The sequence below is a fragment of the Helobdella robusta genome (genome assembly GCF_000326865.2).
Source record: "Helobdella robusta unplaced genomic scaffold HELROscaffold_16, whole genome shotgun sequence".
Taxonomy (NCBI): Eukaryota; Metazoa; Annelida; class Clitellata; order Rhynchobdellida; family Glossiphoniidae; genus Helobdella; species Helobdella robusta.
Genome location: NW_008703893.1, coordinates 3,340,096 through 3,357,501, shown reverse-complemented (window position 1 = coordinate 3,357,501; position 17,406 = coordinate 3,340,096). Strand labels below are relative to the sequence as shown.

Sequence of the window (17,406 nt, the reverse complement as noted above, 5' to 3'; positions counted from 1 at the left end):
GAAGATCAGCTGACCGGGCAGAGGAACGTTCCGATCGGACAGCTGCTTTTAGAGATCGTGAGTTGGCGAGTGAGAGAAAGAAAGAGGATGATGATGATGATGATGTTGATGAGGATGATGATGATGATGAGAATGATGATGATGAAAATCATGATAATGATGATGATGACGGGGATGGTGATGATTTGAATATTTTATAAGTTTCTGTAGAGTTATAAAATTATATAGAGTTTCTTTTCAAGTTTCATTTAGTAACAAAGAAAGAAGGACCATAAATAACAACAACAAAAGCAATAATAATAATAATAATTAATATTATTAATAATATTATTATTATAACAGGCAAAATTCGACATAGAAATAGGCAAAGATTACGTCACAAACTACCCAAAGATCGTCAATATTTTGAAAACTATTTGCAAGGACGAAGTCAAATTCAAAAAACTCACCAAGGTGGCGATGGTGATGATGATGATGACATTGTTGGCGATAATGATGATGATAAAAAAGATGATGATGATGAAAAAGATGATGATGATAAAAAAGATGATGATGATGATAATAAACATAATAATAATAATTATTATTATTTATAATTATAAAATAATTTTATGACTTGTAGAACGTTTGCCTAACGAGCCATGCTGACATTAAGTTAGAAGGTATGGGAAGGATGTATTAACATTGAAATAATTATAGTTATAATTATGGCGATAATAATAATAATTTTTATTATTAATTATTATTATTATTATCATCGTTATTATTATTCTAGAGTTAATGTTCAAGCCGATCTTCCAACTCCAGAAAAGCATTTCAATGTGGTTTGTTAGTATTAAATAATTTTGGTTTTTTTTTTTTTGGTCATCGTTGTCGTCGTCGTCATCATCATTATCAACGTCATCATCATCATCATCATTCTCATTATAATCATCACAATCATCATCCTCCCAATCGTCATCATCACCATCATTACCAGGATCTTTTAGACGCCACGCCTCTGGACAGTGATGATCGCCAGCCCCTACTAGCCATCAAAGAAATGGCCAATAGATTTCTTAACCACGTTCAAGTTCAGACAAATACTGATGAGGTTATGATAACGATTATTCATCATCATCATCGCAATCATTGTCGTCATCATTGCCATCTACTGCTGCTGTTGCTGTTGTTGCTGCTGTTGCTGCTATTACTACTACTACTACTACTACTACTACTACGTTTTAATCAGTGTCATCATCATTATAATCATATTCATATTTATGAATTTTGCTATCCTCATCATTATCTTCATCTTCTCCATCATCAACATAATCTTCATCATCTTCTTCATCATCATCATCTTCTTCTTCTTCTTTTTTTGATGAATGTAGAACGAGTCGGACACCGCAAGCGTAATTTTGAAACGTAGTGTCTTGGTTGAGAGAAGCGGGAAGAACAACATTCTCATCTGCCTGCTTCTCTTTAAAGAGGTTCTCGTCTGCTGTAGGCAGAAGGTTACGAACGGGTATGTGTGTGTGTGTGTGCGTGCGTGTGTGTACGTGTGAGTGAGTGGGTTTTTGTATGTTTGTTTATATGTCTGTTTTAATATATTGTCGAATTATTCTATTTATATTTCATTGTCTAGCGTTAATAAATAATTTTCGGCCCAATATTTTTTCAGGTACCAGATGGCATACGATACAAAATGGTTCGTTCCCCTGTCGGATATCATGGTCGTCAATACATGTTTGTATTCTTTTCTTATCACAATTTTTCCGATACTTTCTTTTTTTCTTCATTCATTCATTCATTCATGCATTTATTTACTCGTTTCTTCGTTCATTCATTTGTTCGTTCATTCATTCATGCAGTCAATCATTCACTTAACGATTCAAGCGTTTAATTACAAAGTTATTCATAGTTATTCATTCACATATTCATCCATCCATACAGTCATTCTTTCCTTCATTCATTCATCTTTTTTTACTAGATCAGTCAATCCACTAATTTCTAACACCAATCATAAAGCTAGCCAATTGAACGAGGACTCTAAGATGAGTGTAAAGCGCCAAAATCATCTCATTGACCTGCAAAAATCTCTCATAAAGCTACAATCCCAGATACAAAATGAAATCAAATCTACCACTGAGACCAATGTAGGCTTATATGTTCTATACAATGATCTGTGTATGTATGTATGTATGTATGTATGTATGTATGTATGTATGTATGTATGTATGTATGTATGTATGTATGTATGTATGTATGTATGTATGTATGTATGTATGTATGTATGTATGTATGTATGTATATATGTATGTATGTGTGTATGTGTGTATGTATGCAATGTCTATTTAGTGTTTTTCTGGATAGATACCAAACATTATTCTAAATTAACCAATGAACCATGGTACTAAAACACTTACATTTTGTCATCTGTTCATTTTGTTAGAACTTAGAACATTTTTGGTTAGGTGGCCATACTAGATGAATTTTATATAAATTCTGTTATGGTCATCCTGCTTTCTTTTAATTTTCAATTTTGAGAAGCAAATAAAATTTCGTTTCGTTTCGTTTTGTATGTATGTATGTATGTATGTATGTATGTATGTATGTATGTGTGTACGTGTGTGTACGTGTATGTGTATGAGTGTTTGTAGTGTATGTATGTTTATATTTGTGCACGCAATTCAAGGCGTCTACAACGTCCAGAAAGATCGAAGCACTTCAGAAAAAAATTGAAAAACTCGTTAGTCTGTTTCTTTATTTGAAGTACTATTATTTATAATACTAGTTATGATACTACTAGTAGTAGCAGCAGCAGCAGTAGTAAACGTAGCTCAACTACTACAGTAGTAGTAGTAGAAGCAGTTATTACATTAGCAGTAATAGTAGAAGTATTAGTATTATCAAAAGTTATCTTAAAAGTAGTAACGGTAGTAGCAGTAGTGGCCTTAGTAGCAGTAGCGGTAGTAGCTTCATCGTTCTCGTCCACAGGAAATCTCGCTCTCACTTTCATTACCATCTCTCCCTCTCTCCATTCACAATCTCCGCGATAAGAAGTGCCACCAACTCCTGTTCGCTTCTCAGCACGAGAGGAATAGCTGGGTTGAGGAGATTAATTTCTACGTACAAAAAGGTTTGGATCGATTGAATGGTTAAATGAAAAAATGATCGATTGAATGAATGATGGATAGATAGATGGATGGATTCAATACAATTTTAGATAAAACTCAAACACTGTCGGCTCCAGTTAAATACACGACAAGTACATTAAACCAACTAGTAAACACATCCAAGGTACGTATGTATGTATGTGTATGTATATATTAGTGTGTGTGTGTGTATGTTTGTGTGTGTGTATGTGTGTTTATGTGTGTGTGTCTGTGTATGTAGATGTAAAACTCGAATTTGACAAATTTTCATATTAGTATCTAAAAGAGAGCTATCCGGTTAAGCAGACCATCAATAAATTGTCAACAAATACAGGTATGTTTGTTTGTAAGGATGTTTTGTATGCATGCATGTATGTATGCATGCATGCATGTATGCACGTATGTATGTATGTATATATACAGACCCACAGGTGTTAACCAAAGGGAATTTAAACATAATAATACATCAGCTGTATGGATTGAAAGAACATACCAGTATTTATTGATTTCATTTTTCATTCATTCATTTTTATATATTTATTTCGTTCGTTTTTTTGTTCATTTATTCATTAATTAATTAATTAATTCATTCATTCATTCATACAATTATCACAAATTCATTAAATGAATAAATTTATTTGCCGGCTTTTAAATCTGATCACAAATGACTTTCTTACTTCACAAATTTTTAATCTGTCCGTCCATACAACCATCAATCTATCCAGCTGTTCAATCAGTCAATCATTCGTTCATTCATTCGTTCGGTCATTCATTTAATCTGTACATTCCTTCCTTCTGCTATTCAGAAGTATCCTGCCTAATCGAAACAGACTTTCTGGGATACTTTACGACGAAAAATCGTACTAAGGTGTCCTCTGGCATCGAACCACAATGGGATGAGGTAACGATTCTTTTTTTCATTCATTCATTCATTTATCCATTCATTTATTTATCCATCCATCCATTCATTCATTCATCCATTCATTCATCCATTCACTCATTCAGAGTTTCAACATAGACACAGAGGGTATGCAATCTCTGCGAATTTTCGCATACAAAATAGACGGCCCAATCGAATCACTTCTCGGCATGTGCGCTCTTGAGGTAGAAAATAATGATAATAATTATTATAATTATAGTAATAAATATAATAATTATTATTATTTTATAGCTTGACCGAGTGTGGTTGTCGGATGAATTGAAAAAGAATAACATCACGTTAAATAAGGAGGTTGTTTGTTCATGAAAGATCGTTCATTCATTCATTCATTCATTCATTCATTCATTCATTTATTCATTCATTCATTCATTAATTCATTCATTCATTTATTCATTCATTTATTCATTCATTCATTCATTCATTCATTCGTTCATTTATTTTTGGTTCGTTTTCTCATTTGTTCTCTCCTTCATTCATTTATATGTTCTTTCGTTCCTTCATTCAATCGTGTTTTTTTTGCTAGTTTATTTGCAATATTTTCAACAACAATATTAGAAATAACAGAAACATTGCAACTAAACAAAAACGACACAATACTAACAACAACAACAACAACAACAACAATGGGAACAATCTTTTATTGACCAAAAAGATGAAATCAAAATGAAATTAATCGAAAATTATTAATAATGTATAAGAGTGTAAATAAATAAATGTAAATAATTTATAAATTTTTTTAAAAGAAAAGAAATAATAATAATAATTATTATAATTATTATTATTATTATTATAACAATAATTATAACCATAATAACAGTTGCAGTTGTGCGTTACGCTGAAGTTCAGCAGCATTGAGAGGATGAACAGAAGACTGGTGACCGTACACCATGGGGCCACATTCGGACAGAGCCTACAAACCATCACTTCGTTAGTGGATAAACTGACGGATGAGTGAATGAATAAATGACTGAATGAATGAGTGAGTGAGTGAGTGAGTGAGTGAATGAAAAAATTAAAAATTGCCAACAGAAGGGAACAAACTTTGATACCGAAAATTGTCGAATTATGTGCAACCGAAATAGAACGCAGAGGTATCGTCATTCATTCGTTTTAATGAACGAATGATGAATAAATGAATGAATGAATGAATGAATGAATGAATGAATGAATGAATGAATGAATGCAGGTACCAACGAACTGGGTATTTATAGAGTATCCGGCTGCAAAAATGACGTAATCAAGTTGAAAAATACAATTGACAGTGGTTAGTGCCACTGGTGTTGTAATTATTAATTATAATTATTATTAATTATGATCATAATTATCTTCTGAATAATTATTATTATAATAATTATTTATGGTCAATTTATTGTCAGGCAGCATGGTTCACGCCGAACTGTTGCTAAAGAAAGCCGATGTGAATGATGTGACGAGTCTGTTGAAACTTTTCCTCAGAGAACTGCCCGAAGCCTTGTTCGGGGATGAACACTATAACGATTATATGAAAATGGATGGTTAGATGTTTGTGTGTCTGTGTGTGTGTGTCTGTGTTTGTGTGTGTGCGTGTGCGTGTGCGTGCGTGCGTGACGTGGATGTGTGAATGTGTGTCATATTATCGCTATCGTCATCTTCTCCGTTGTCATTTTCACCATGCTATTTAGAAATATCGGACCCGACTGAAAGGGATAAGAAGTACAAATCCCTATTTAAAAAGCTTCCACCGTGCAACGCTCTGACTGCTCTCTTCATTATGAACCACCTCATCAAGTTGGTTCTTCCTTTGGGGGAATAATTTAACAAAATAGTCAAATATTTGCATGAATAACGTTAAACCCCCCACATCTTATTCAGAATGTCCAAGCACAGCAGCGCTACAAAAATGCCCCTTGACAATATGGCGGTCATTTTCGGACCGACACTTTTGAAACCGGCCATCAACGCAGGCCAGGCGACGAGTGACTACGACAAAATGGCAGAAGAGTCAGACGAGATTTTCAAACAGAAATCAGTTTTACTCTACTACCTAACCAACTTTGCCGAAATCTGCGAGAGTTACACTAACTGCAATACTGAATTTGAATCCAATGCTGTCGGCTTGTCTTGCATCATTGGTGGCATTGGCGGTTGTAGTAGAAGTAGCAGCGTTAGCAGTAAAATTAGTAATAGTAGTATCATCAGTAGTAGCAGTAGTAGTGGCAACATTAGTGGCTACAGTAAAATTGGTAGTAGTAACTGTAGTAGCATCAACAGTTGTAGTGTAAGTAGAGTTGCCAGCATTGTTGGAGGCAGTTTGGGCAAATCTGATACATCTGAAAAAATTAGGAATTTTCGTCTTAATTGAAAAAAATTCGTGTTTTATTGATCGCTAAGATAATGATTTTTTATATATTTCTATTTTTTCTCATTTTTAACTATTTATTTGATAAAATGCACAGTTATAGATACGAATATCGTGTATTTTTGAGATATTCAAGATATATTTTTGGCGAAATTTGTTCAACCTTTCATTCATTTTACATTTAATAAAGTTAATTTTTGTTGTAAATATGCTTTTTCGTGTGTTGGAATTAAAAGAACGGTGTTGAAATAATAAAAAAAAATATCTTTTTGTTTGTTAATAGTCTCCAAAATAGCATTTTGTTGAGAGTTTTTTCGAACTGAACCTCATAGCACATCAAATAAGTGGTTATATAAATATCGACAATTATTTTAAAGGGCAGTAATTAGCAGTAATCACACTTGGACATCCTCTTTCACATACGAAATAGTAATATATTAATTTAACAAAAGAAATTAAAGAAGATTTTAAGACCAGTTTTATAAGATCTATAAGGCAGCGGATACACAGATGAACGTAATTCAATGGAAGTACATGTTTTTAGCGACGAATTATCATAAATTATCACAAAAGTAAATTAAAAACTCTCTTAAATAGTTGTCTGATATAAATTCAGCACACACAAACAGAAAAAATATGATAATTGACTCAAATTCGCCACACAAATCGATGATTTCAACACATAGTGAGATGGAAAATGCATTTAGAATGTGCATTTAGGAGCTTTGGTCATAAGCACTGATTAAAATGAGAATAATAATAACAATACAGTTTGATTTTTAGGAGTTCTGACACTTTATTATTTAGGCAGATTCTTATAATTAGTGTTGTTCTTTATTGTCTCAATCTACTGTTATTAAATTATTTTATTATATTACGCTACTAAACGCAGTGCATCCGTTCAACAGTTAGTTAGTTTTTGCCATTTTTTGCCATGAACTGATTTAGTCATTTAGTGAGTTTTCTTCTTTCCCAAATTAAATCCAAAAATCAGATTGTTTTTTTTCCATTTTGTTGATGTCGCTGGCCTATTTGTAAGAAAAAAATTTCAAATTAGTGTTGGTGAGGTTTTTTTAATATATAATATAAATAAATAACTAGCCGGCCGATCTCGTTTGCTTTTTCTTTTTCTGGTGTTGCCACATTATTAAATTAAAAATTAAATTATTTAAAAGATAATATAAATAAATAAACAATAAACATGAAGGATAAAGGATACTTACTGACTGATACTGGCCGATTGATTCTGTGATTCAGTCATTATTATATAAAGAATTAGAGTTGGATTGAAAGTTCAAACTATTTTGCCTAATTTCAGTTACAGAATATATATAATAATTTCTTATTGTTACGTTTTTTTAAATAAACATGTAGTAGTTGCAATTTATCACCAAGCTTTTAATTGTTGATGTTGTAAAATACTAAAATACCAAGAAATAACAAATAGTAAATTTTCAAAGATAGTAAGTCCAAGTATTTACTAATTAAGTACCAGAATAAATTCCCTAAACTAAAGCAGCCACAAGTTGTTCGGTGTCATATTCCCCATCGACTCTCTCAGAAAACCCACACACAAAGAAAAAACAGTAGCCTAGTCATCAACATGACGTGCACCATGTCGGGAGTGGCCCCCATGGACATCTTTGAGGGCACGCCCTCCCCAACCAGAATGCCTTACACATCAGAGAAGCATTCCAAATTCGTTCTGGAGGTTGTTAGTATGCTCAGAAAGAACAGGGAATTATGCGATGTTGTCTTGATTGTTGGCCAGAAAAAAATCTTTGGTCATAGGGTTATTTTGTCGGCTTGCAGTCCTTACTTTCATGCTATGTTCACTGGCGAGTTAGCTGAGAGTCGACAAACAGAAGTAATTTTTTATTTGATTAAAATTTTTTATTTCACATTTTTGAATAATAGACAACATTGGGATAAACAAAAAAATATATATATATTATTTAAAAATGAACTCAATCTTAAAAAACTAAACTATTTTTTTTTAAATTTACAAACTAAACAAATAAACACTGCCTCAACAACCCAGGTGACAATAAGAGATGTCGATGAGAATGCCATGGAACTTCTCCTTGACTTTTGCTACACATCATCGATTGTCATAGAAGAATCAAACGTGCAAACACTTCTGCCGGCCGCCTGTTTACTCCAACTGGCCGAAATACAAGATGTCTGCTGCGACTTCCTACAAAAGCAACTGGACCCGACAAACTGTTTAGGGATTAGGGCATTTGCAGATACTCACGCTTGCAGAGACCTGCTTAGGAAAGCTGATAAATATACACAACAACACTTCCCCGCTGTTTGTTTCATCTTCGTTCAACATTTTCACTTTTTTCCTACGTACTATTTTTATCTTTATTTCAATTATATCACAATCAAAAAACATACAAACTTAAATAATTTTATAAGTGAATAAAATTTAAAAACCCAAGGTGATGGAGAGTGAAGAGTTCCTATTACTGCCTGTCAATCAATTGGTCGACATCATTTCCAGTGAGGAACTGAACGTCCAATCAGAGGAGCTCGTTTTCAATGCAATCATGGCTTGGGTTAGATTCAATGTCCCTGAAAGAAGACAGCACCTGCCATTGGTTGGTTGATTCGTTGACCAACGGATTGATTGGCTAATTAGTTCGTTGGCTGGCTGATTAGTTGGTTAATTAATTGATTAATTGCTAATTAATTGATTGATTGATAGGTCCTCCAACACGTTCGTCTACCTCTGATGAGTCCTAAATTTTTGGTGGGCACCGTCGGCTCTGATCTCCTAATAAAGAGTGATGATGTCTGTCGAGATCTCGTTGATGAGGCCAAAAATTATTTACTGCTGCCACAAGAAAGACCACACATGCAGGTCTGTCTCTCTGTCTGTCTGTCTATGTATGTTTGTGTTTCTGTTGGTTTTTGTATTTATCTTGGACCTTGATGACGTGATTTGCATGTGTGTATTGATGGGAATTTATAACGCACTCACTCACGCACGCACGCACGCATAGAACACATCACATGATTAATTAATAGATACTTATAACGCACACACGCACGCACGCATGTAGGGACCTCGCACCAGGCCAAGGAAACCAATCAGATGTGGGGAGGTTTTATTTGCAGGTAAGTCAGAACGTTTGTTAGTGTGTGCCTGTGTGTGTGTCAATGAGCGTGTGTTGGTCTTTTATTAAGCTCTATTTAGATATTACAATCTTTATTTTCATCGTTGCTCTCATCATTTTCATCCTCATCATCGTCGTCATCCTCTTCAAAAAGTTGGTGGTTGGTGCAGTGGCGACGCAATATCGAGCGTGGAGAAGTTTGACCCGCAGACAGGGGAGTGGAGAATGGTGGCTCCGATGAGTAAACGCCGATGTGGTGTCGGCGTGGCCGTCTTAACTGACCTTCTATATGCCGTCGGGGGACACGATGGTCAGTCCTACCTCAATAGCATCGAAAGGTTGGTTATCCCTCTTTTTGTTTCTCTCTCTCTCTCTCTCTTTCTTTTTCTTTCAAACGATTTTATTTTATTCCATTCCCTGCCATCATACATGACTGACCACAGAGGTACGAACTGATAACTATAGAGACACTTTTGCCTAATTTTAGGTACGACCCACAGACGAATTTATGGAGTAGCGATGTGGCCCCGACGAGCTCCTGTAGAACCAGTGTGGGCGTGGCCGTTCTGGATGGGTACCTGTACGCTGTTGGTGGGCAGGATGGAGTGTCCTGCTTGAATTTCGTTGAAAGGTAGCAACTTTTTTTTCTTATTTAATTTACGTTATCTCCACAGTCCGTAATAACTATTATTTTTCTGATCCTCAATTCATTTTTAATGGATAAATTAACTGAACGACCAACTACCGCCATCATCTTTATCGCAATTTCAGGTATGATCCGCAAAGCAACAGATGGAGTAAGGTGTCCAGTATGGGAACGAGAAGATTGGGAGTGGGAGTTGCAGTCCTACACGGATTTCTCTACGCCGTGGGAGGTAGCGATGGCACGGCCCCACTTAACACCGGTTAGAATTAGGATTAGAGTTGGCTGTTTTGTGTTGTTTTGTTGTCATCATTCATTCATTCGTTCATTCAATCACTCATGTACTCGTTCCAAGTCGAAAGATACGATCCGAGGACGAATCGCTGGTGCACTGTGACCTCGATGGGGACGCGGCGCAAGCACCTGGGTGTCGCTGTCTTCATGAACATGATCTACGCCGTTGGTGGCAGGGATGATGCCACAGAACTCAGCAGTGCCGAACGCTACCACCCCCAGGGCAATGCCTGGCAGCCTGTAATCGCCATGACTTCTCGACGTAGCGGGGTATGTTTAGCTCAATTCTTCTCTCTTAGTCGTTTCTGCAGAATTTTTGTTGAAATATTTTTACGGGTTTTTATCCTGCGATTTCACCCTTGTTTGTTGTCAAGTCATAATTTATTAGACATCTATCTATATATCTAATCTTACTCGTGTTAATTGTTTGCCCAGGTGGGTCTGGCAGTTGTGAACGGCCAGCTGATGGCCATAGGGGGGTTCGATGGAACGACCTATTTGAAGACTGTCGAAGTTTACGATCTGGAACAAAACTGCTGGAAAATCTATGGGGGCATGAACTACAGGAGGCTTGGAGGTGGAGTGGGCGTTGTAAAGATGCCCAATCAGGATGGACAAGTGTGGTGATAGGCTGATTTGCTGCATGGTGATTGGCTGACTGAGTTGTCCAACCATCATTGAGTATGAGATTAGCCAATCACGAAGGACGAGTGTGGTGATTGGCTGGCTGGTGATTGGCTGGTTGAGATGTCCAATCATTGCGTAGTTAGTGTGGTTATTAGATAATCCAAATGGACAAACCGTAACTGCTGGTCGACAGAGCCGTCCAATCAGAATTGGCCCGTGTGGTTCATTGATTGACTATTTGTATATATATATTGCTGTTTCTATTGTATTGTTTTATTTGCTTTAATTATTATTGTTATTATTGTTTTTATTATTATTATTATTATTGTTATTATTATTCATTAAACATTGATAGTTAACAATGAAAATAAAGTTGGTGTCTGGCATTTGTTAAAATGAATGTGTATATATGAATGTGCTAATACCTTTTAATAAAATAGTTTCATTTTTCAAAAAATAAAATACTTGAATTTGTAGTTTTTGTCGTATTTTGATGGTGCCAGGTCGATGTGTGGTCAGTTAATATCTGATTGGTCAGTTTTCTGCTTGGTCAGTTTTCTGATTGGCCAGTTTTCTGATTGATTGATTGATTAGTTGTTTAAATAATTTATGATGAGGAAGATGATAATAATAACAAATATTATGCCTAAAATTAGTGATAAGTCGGAATGGTAGCGACAATGAATGTATGTATCATTAAGTTCGTTTGTTCATTCATTCATTTATTCATCCAATCAAATGTTTTCACTCATTCATTCACTCATTCAAATGTTTTCACTCATTCATTCATTCATTCGTTCTTTTGATTACATTGTATTTTTTGTTTATTGAATTCTTCACTTTAATTTACAATTCATCAAGGATCAGTGTTATCACCGTTTCTGTTTGCAATTGTGATTGATGTTGTGTGTGGAAACATAATGGAGGGGTTGTTATTTGAGATTTTGTATGCAGATGATTTAGTCTTGGTGGCTGATAGCATGGAAGAATTGCAGTTAAAATTTGACAGATGGAAAAGTGTTATTGAAAAGAAAGGGTTAAAAGTTAATATTGGTAAGACGAAGGTAATGGTGAGTGGGGAAGGTGGGGTGCGAGTGATAAGTAAAATAGACCCCTGTGGGGTATGTGATAGGAGAGTGAAGGCTAACTCGGTATTGTGTATAGGATGTCAGAAATGGGTGCATAAGAGATGTAGTGGTGTGAGGGGGCACTGAAAAAGGTGGAAGGCACGTTCAAATGTAAGAAATGTGTTCATGGTGTGATTAATAGGACGGACGCAAGGACGGGGTTAAGTGTTGGTATTGAAAGAGTGGAAAGCTTTGTTTACTTAGGGGATAAGCTGAACGCGGATGGAGGATGTTTGAGCGCAGTTACGGCTAGAGTTCGTGTAGGATGGATGAAATTTAGGGAGCTGGGTGGGGTATTGTGTGGAAAGAAATGGTCAGTGAAGATGAAAGGGAGGGTATATAAAGCATGTGTGAGAGCAGCGATGGTATATGGTGGTGAAACTTGGGTGTTGAGGAGAGAGGAGGAAAGTGTACTGCAGAGGGCTGAAAGAGCTATGGTGAGGATGATGTGTGGGGTTAAAGTGAAGGATAGGAGGAGTAGTACAGAGCTGATGTCAATGATCGGACTGAATGAGGACATTGTGACATTGATAAGGAGATCGAGATTGCGATGGTATGAACATGTGTTGAGAAGGGATGAAAGGGTCGGGATTAGGCGAGCGTTGGAGTTCGAAGTTGAGGGAGTGGTAGGAAGGGGTCGTCCGCGATTGGGATGGAGAGAGCAGGTGGAGAAGGACAGGGTGAAAGCGGGGTTGCGTGATACTGAGGCGAGTGACAGATGTGGATGGCGTCGAGGGGTATTTCGGTTTCATCATAGGTAGCCAAACGGCAACCCCCGATCTCGGGGAAAATGTCGTCTAAACGTGTGTTGTTGTTGTAATTTACAATTCACTCAGATCAGATGTTGATATGTTTGTTTGTTTATTCGTTCTTTTGTACCTTCAGTAAATGGTTCATTCATTCACTCAATTATTAGTTCGTTCGTTCGTTCGTTCGTTCATTTGTTTGCTCATTCGTTCGTTCATTTGTTTGCTCATTCGTTCGTTCGTTCTTATTTCTTACCATCCATATACTATGACTAACTAACTGTTTGAAACCACGCAAATTAAGCCAGGGCTCAAACTTGGGACAGTAAGGATGAAAATTTATTCACCATCTTTATATATTTTATTTTTTAAAATGTTATTTATGTAATAAAACAAATTAATTACATTAATTAATTATTTGATTAATTCATATTAATTTAACTAACTAGAAATATAATTTGATTTAGATGTACAAGGTAAAGAGTATATCTTAAATATAAAGAACATCGCATAACGCATCTCAAAAACTTCGTTTTGTTCGTTCACTCATTTGTTCATTCACTTGTTCATCTGTTCATTCATTCTTTAATTTTCTCATTCATTTGTTCTCTTTAAATACTTCCCCTCATTCAATTATGACTATACAGTCATTTAGATGTTTGATTATTTGTTCATTGGGTTTTTCATTCATTCATTCATTCATTCATTCATTCATTCATTCATTCATCCGCATATCCATTCACTTATCTGTTTAGAATTTCTTTTTTTTCTAACTATATATTCTTTCGTTCATTCATCCATTCACTTTATCATCTTTTATTTTTTTTATCCATCCATTCAATCATTTATCTGCCCATTCGTTCGTTCACATATCCATTAATTCAGATATACATTACCAGGTTTTCATTCATTCAACCATTATTCACTAATTCACTGTTCATCCATTCATTCATTCATTTATTTATTCATTCGTTCACACATTTATTATTCATTCATTCACACATTCATTCATTCACACATTCATTCATTCACACATTCATTCATTCGCACATTCATTCATTCAGACGAAACGGAAGAAAGCGGACATAGAGGAACTGAAAATAAATCGATCCACTGCAGAACTTTTAGGCCAGCCAACCTAGGAAAAGACCAAATTTCCATGTTTTAGTGCAATTCTTTCAGCATACATACATACACACATGCATACATACATGCATGCATACATACATACATACATAAATGCATACATACATAAATACGTACATACATACACAAATGCATACATACACACACACACACAGAGGCATACATACGTTTTCGTAATGTATAAACACAACAACAACAACATCACATCAAGACGACAAACACATCACATCCGAACAACAACGCATCACAACAACCTGCAACGTAGATAACAACAAACCAGCCAGCCAGCCAGTCAGTCAGCTGGCTAACCAGCTATTGGTTGGTTTGTTGGTTGGATGATTTGTTTGTTGTTGCTGCAGTTGTTGATGTTGTTTGGAAACCAAACATCGTCGTCGTCGTCGTCATCATCTTCTTTATGATTAGCATCATTGTCGTTATTGATTTAGTTGGTTTTCGTTATCATCTCTACCACTCTCACCTCATCGTCACGAAAATTATAACTATAATTATAATATTATTATAATAATAATAATACGAATAATGATCAGTGATACAATTATTGTTGTCGCCTTCATCGTCGTCATCCTCCTCCTCTTCATCTAATTTATCGTCATCTTCATCATCAGCTTCGTCGTCGTCACGAACTTTTTCTATTACTCATAATAAAAGGAGTGACGTTCGTTCGTTTCGTGTGGTCCACCACTCTGTTCTCTCTCTCTCTCTCTCTCTCTCTCGCTCTCTCTCTCTCTCTTTCTCTCTCTATCTATCTATCCATCTCTCTCTTTCTCTTTCGTTTTAAATATATCCGTCTTTGTATTTATGTATATACAGATTCATATTTTTATTCAATTTTTGATTATTTTCCTCGCTCAATATCACAACCTGAATGAATGAATGAATGGATGGATGGATGGATAGATGAAGGATAATTATAATAAATAAGCAATTATAAACCAACTAAAAATACGCCTTAATTAACGCCGAAATAAATCTTTGTGTCTGGTACAACAAATAGTCCAAAGTGATGCTTCCCTGACTTCTAAATGCCCCCAAATTTTAGGTCTCTGCCAAAGGTCAAGGTCAGTGTCACCAACTTACCACACGTACATGTATAAATGATGTAGCAGATGGTCTCAGTGTGCTAAAGCTAACCTCACACACATTTCATTCCAAATTTATGTGTGTGGTACTCGCACGATGCTCTATGTTCTGTTGTCTTTCCAGCTTTCATCCGAATGCCAATATCTGTATATATATATATATATATATATATATACACAATACAATACATCTTGTGTATTTTACGTTGTATTTTTAATGGTACCCTTGTATATAGAATAAAAACATACATACAATAGTTCGTATACATACAAATTATTGTATGTATACAAAGTTTGTATATATATCTTTGTATATACATACAATGTTGTATGTATGTACTCACGTACGCCATTGATTTTATTATTTATTAGGCTAGCTAAATTTTAATTCTCTGTTACCTGCTCGATGGAGATGTTATCGATGCAGATGTGTTTATTGCTTCGTTATCAAATTTCACTTATAACATTTACTATACACACACATATTACACACACTCCACACACACACTCCACACACACACAAATGCATACATACACACACATACACGTTTACAACACACTTACGTACTACATACATATGTTTCTTATATATAAGATTGTATTGTTTTGTAAGTAGATTCGTAAAAAATGGCCTACTATATTTCAATTTTTTGCTTTCTAAAAATTGAGGATTGCGTTTTTGCGTGCGTAGGAGAGACAAGCGGAGAAAGAAATTGAATGAGAGAGAGAGAGAGAGAGAGAGAGGGAGAGAGAGGGAGAGAGAGGGAGAGAGAGAGAGAGAAACATTCAAGTAGAGAAAGAGTGAGAGGGATACCATAATAGAGATGACGAATCAAGAATAACAAAACGAACATACATGTAATGTAGTGTTGTAATATGTAACATAGACTGTGGTGCCTAGAATCTAGAGAGTGACTGTATGTATTGTGTTGTGACTGTGTGAACATAAGGGTGACAATGAAACGAAACACACGTACGCACACGTTTTAATACATACACACATTTATACATACGCACATACATAAATACATACAAAATTACATACATACATATATACATACATACATCTGTATGCATTGTATAGGCACATGCAGATTCGCGTGTTCATTATTATTCACACACGCACACAAACACACTGTAACAATGAACAAAGGTTTCTGGGTTGAAAAAAGGAGAGAAAGATGAAGAGAGAGAGAGAGAGAAAAGGAGAGAAAGATGGTGGTGAAAGTGAGAGAGTTGCTGGATGATATTGCTTGCCAAGCCATTCATTTTATAGTAGAGTATACAGTACCTATAACCTCACATGCGTTTTTCAGTTCTCTCCGTGTATATATGGGTATATACGGGTCTGTATGGATTTATACATTATATATATATATATATATATATATATGTGTGTGTGTGTGTGTGTGTGTGTGTATACAATAGCATGTCTAGATGTATGAATATATCAGTTATATGCTATAACTATATGTTTGGCTTGCGTGCGTCCGTGCTTGTGTTTTGAAAATGATTCCCGACTAAGATGAATTGTTGTTTCGCCTTTTATAGTTTATTTATTGTTTAATTTCATCATTTTTCGTAGTTGTACGTGTTGCATCTTTGGTTAAATTGCACGTCTTTGAGGCATTTTTGATACAATCTGTGATTTTATGATTCGCTAAAAGTTAATCTTAGTTCCATCGTTGAACTTTGAGGTTTTAGTGAAACCATTTTTCTTTGTTAAGATCACAAAGCAGAAAAAAACGAAGAAGATGAAGATGTGAGTATCAATATGTACGTCGTGATTATGTGATTATGCGCGTTTTTTGTTCAAAATCTCTTTCTGTAATTGTGAAAAATCAACGTTTATTTGGCGAGGAAGTGGCGGTTGAAATTGAAACTAAACACTCTTTTTGAAGAACTTTTTGAAGAAGCTGGCAAGGCAAAATACAAATTGGCAAACAGCACCAAAACCGAATGATTAAAAGTAAACATTCCACCATTTAATTCACCATCAATTGTCGACGTTTTGGGCGATGAGGTAAGGGTAAGGTAACAACGAACAAACAACAAATGAAGAATGACTGATACTTGCTTGATCATCACCATTTAAAAAAAAAGTGTATCAAAATTAAATTTTAAAAAAGGAGAAGAATTTAATTAGAAAAAATATGCACAAAGTTATCAGCACTAATTCCCCA

General features: G+C 35.2%; 2 protein-coding genes across 2 annotated transcripts; both read left to right on the top strand.

Annotated features, from left to right (window-relative positions):
* Nucleotides 1-5,086: 5,086 nt before the first annotated feature.
* On the top strand, nucleotides 5,087-6,103 carry HELRODRAFT_151474 (hypothetical protein; the record flags this gene model as incomplete). Its single annotated transcript, XM_009015704.1, has 5 exons — nucleotides 5,087-5,168; nucleotides 5,264-5,338; nucleotides 5,454-5,591; nucleotides 5,739-5,844; nucleotides 5,929-6,103. Coding segments are annotated over 5 exons (576 nt in total), but the record flags the coding sequence as incomplete, so codon positions are not given.
* A 1,320-nt stretch (nucleotides 6,104-7,423) lies between these two features.
* On the top strand, nucleotides 7,424-11,580 carry HELRODRAFT_98278 (hypothetical protein). The gene is made up of 10 exons (XM_009015703.1): nucleotides 7,424-8,282; nucleotides 8,457-8,729; nucleotides 8,863-9,024; nucleotides 9,132-9,284; nucleotides 9,487-9,541; nucleotides 9,695-9,878; nucleotides 10,028-10,171; nucleotides 10,312-10,445; nucleotides 10,539-10,747; nucleotides 10,913-11,580. Exons 1-10 carry the CDS (start codon nucleotides 8,019-8,021, stop codon nucleotides 11,102-11,104), a joined length of 1,770 nt encoding a protein of 589 aa, XP_009013951.1. The 5' UTR covers nucleotides 7,424-8,018; the 3' UTR covers nucleotides 11,105-11,580.
* The last annotated feature ends 5,826 nt before the right edge of the window (nucleotides 11,581-17,406 follow it).

What these genes read in the sequence shown, in the direction of transcription:
- HELRODRAFT_98278 (XM_009015703.1), top strand. Translation starts at nt 8,019, where the DNA reads ATGACGTGCACCATGTCGGGAGTGGCCCCCATGGACATCTTTGAGGGC. An exon ending in GACAGCACCTGCCATTGGTT is followed by an intron (nt 9,025 to 9,131) that starts GGTTGATTCGTT and finishes GATTGATAGGTC; the next exon opens with CTCCAACACGTTCGTCTACC. An exon ending in CACGGCCCCACTTAACACCG is followed by an intron (nt 10,446 to 10,538) that starts GTTAGAATTAGG and finishes ACTCGTTCCAAG; the next exon opens with TCGAAAGATACGATCCGAGG.